Source organism: Physcomitrium patens, chromosome 25, assembly GCF_059467195.1.
Source record: "Physcomitrium patens ecotype Gransden chromosome 25, ASM5946719v1, whole genome shotgun sequence".
In the NCBI taxonomy this organism is placed as follows: domain Eukaryota; kingdom Viridiplantae; phylum Streptophyta; class Bryopsida; order Funariales; family Funariaceae; genus Physcomitrium; species Physcomitrium patens.
Window position 1 is genome coordinate 6,312,876 of NC_143434.1, and position 2,480 is coordinate 6,315,355.

Sequence of the window (2,480 nt, forward strand, 5' to 3'; positions counted from 1 at the left end):
CTTAGATTCGACACGAAAATCATTTCAGAAATATTCGTTGCACGTCATTGACTTTCACATTCAGTTGGCATTGACTTACTGCCACTTCAAACCTGGACAACTGAACACTCGACCTCAAACAACCCTTTTTTTTTCACTAATCGAATGTGGCCAAGGGAGCAAGAACTGAGATAGAAAATTCGGAGGAAATGACACCATTAAAAATGTGATGACCACAACGATTCTTAATCAAACCACCACCAAGAATCACATAGTAGAGGGTTAATTCGCAAACTCGGTTGGACACAACATGCAAACATTGTATAAAATTGTAAATGCTGCTTCATTAAGAGTGCACTTGCCAGAAGGTCAATTATAATACCCTCAAGACAACACATGCAGGACTTTCTACCGCTTCTTAGACACACCAACGGTCCGTCCACGACGTCCAGTTGTCTTGGTGTGCTGTCCACGTACACGCAAGCCCCAGTAGTGACGAAGACCACGGTGGTTCCTGCAACATAAGCGGCCATTGATTTCAGCAACATTAGAGTAATTAAGAATCTACAAAAGAAAAGAATGTGTACGAAAAAAAGATCCATACAAGAAAAAAATTCACGCCAACAAGTGAGTCTGGATATTATTTTCCCCGACCACAAGAAAACGAGGTATTAAGACTTGCAGCTTAAATGCCCTAACCTAAAGTTGTCTAAGCAGCGGACTGAGGGGGTCCCTACAAAAAGACGAAAGTAACGATCGCACGAGACAATGAATGTTGGTTCTAAAGTCCTAAAGATGAGATGTCAAAGCATCACATTGCATTAAGAAATAAGACAGCGAATTGTAAGAATTTCCCCATACCTGATCTTCTTGAGACGCTCCAGATCATCCCTCAGCTTCATGTCCAAAGCGTTAGAAACAACCTGGGAGAAACGACCATCCTTGTGGTCTTTCTTTCTGTTAAGAAACCAATCTGGAATCTTGAACTGGCGAGGGTTAGCAACAATCACCATCAAGTTCTCCAGCTCTGCTGCGGAGAGCTCACCGGCTCTGAAGAATAAAAGAAGACTAAAATTAGAACAATACTAAAAAATCGAACCACAATTTTACAATAAATAAGAGGATCCGAGTCGCTGTTCAGGGAGAAGTACAGTCACAACCTGTTCCAGTGACAGCACAGACACTCAAATAACAGAGATCCGACTTACACAACGAGTCGAGACACAGCACGATAACAACAACCTGACTCACTCACCTCTTGCTCATATCGACATCGGCCTTCTTGCACACTAAGTTGGCGAAACGACGACCAACTCCCTTAATGGAGGTCAAGGCAAACATGATCTTCTGGCGTCCATCGACGTTCGTGTTAAGGACACGAAGAATGTGCTGAAATTCCTCACCCGCGATGAGCGACTGAAAAAAACCACCACCACACACACACACACAACTAGTATCAGTCACGACGGCATAAACCCTAGACATCAACAATGTCGTCGGAGAGAGAGCGAGAGGAGAAAAAAAAAAAAAAAAAAAAAAAAAAGAAGAAGAAGAAAAAGAGAAAGACTAAAAAAACACAAACCATGTCATATGAGCTTAAGCACAAGCAGTACAATGAGAAAAGAGGATAAAAACGCAATACACACACACACACACCATGGTGGATGAGGAGGGACGACAAGAAGCACAGCGTGGGGCTGGCGCTGGGCATACGCAGGGGAGCCGACCAGAGAAAGGGCTGGCTTCGTCGAGACGGAGGACTATCTAGGGTTTGCCAGGAGTTTCATTCATCCGTTCTCCGAATGAAGTTTCATTCATCCATTTTCTCTCAATGAAATGCCAGCGTCACCTTCCCGCCAGTTCCCACCAGTTCCCACACGTTCCCTCATGTATAAATATTCTGAATGGTATGGCAATGACATTTTTTTTGAGTACCCATAAATTTTTAAATAATGTTTAATATTGGTGTACCCAAGAGTGTAGGAATGATAGTAAAATCTACGGACTTGCATGTGTAAAAATTACTTTCATGGTTGTTATGTTTTGTCCTAAAGCTAGATTTGTTATGAAATTGAGTATCTATTGCGTTTAGTTTATCATATTGCTTTCAATCAAAATAAATTTTTGACTTATGATAATTTATTCCTACCCATGTAAGGTATATTTTCATAAGTAATTTATTATTTTATGCGTTTTTCATTCAAAGTAAGTGTTTCTTAGTCTAACTTTTGGATGTGTGTACTTAATATTTGAAACCAAAAAATTGGTGTTCACAAGCTTTGGTTTTTCATCACAATTTTTTGAAGAATTATCATAATTTTATTTGCACAGTGATATATATATATATATATATATATATAGAGAGAGAGAGAGAGAGAGAGAGAGAGAGAGAGAGAATTTAGATTATTTATACCTACAAACAATTAAATTAATTCAACAATTATATCTTTTTGCCTTAGTATCAACTATTAATATCATTCATTAGGTTATTGTGATAATTT

At 39.3% G+C, this 2,480-nt stretch overlaps 1 protein-coding gene across 1 annotated transcript; it reads right to left on the reverse strand.

Annotated features, from left to right (window-relative positions):
* Nucleotides 1-298: 298 nt before the first annotated feature.
* Nucleotides 299-1,704, reverse strand: LOC112277183 (small ribosomal subunit protein uS13z/uS13y/uS13x). Its single transcript, XM_024509240.3, has 4 exons — nucleotides 1,636-1,704; nucleotides 1,235-1,395; nucleotides 841-1,029; nucleotides 299-493 (listed from the first exon to the last, which is right to left on the reverse strand). Exons 1-4 carry the CDS (start codon nucleotides 1,636-1,638, stop codon nucleotides 388-390), a joined length of 459 nt encoding a protein of 152 aa, XP_024365008.1. The 5' UTR covers nucleotides 1,639-1,704; the 3' UTR covers nucleotides 299-387.
* Nucleotides 1,705-2,480: the final 776 nt, after the last annotated feature.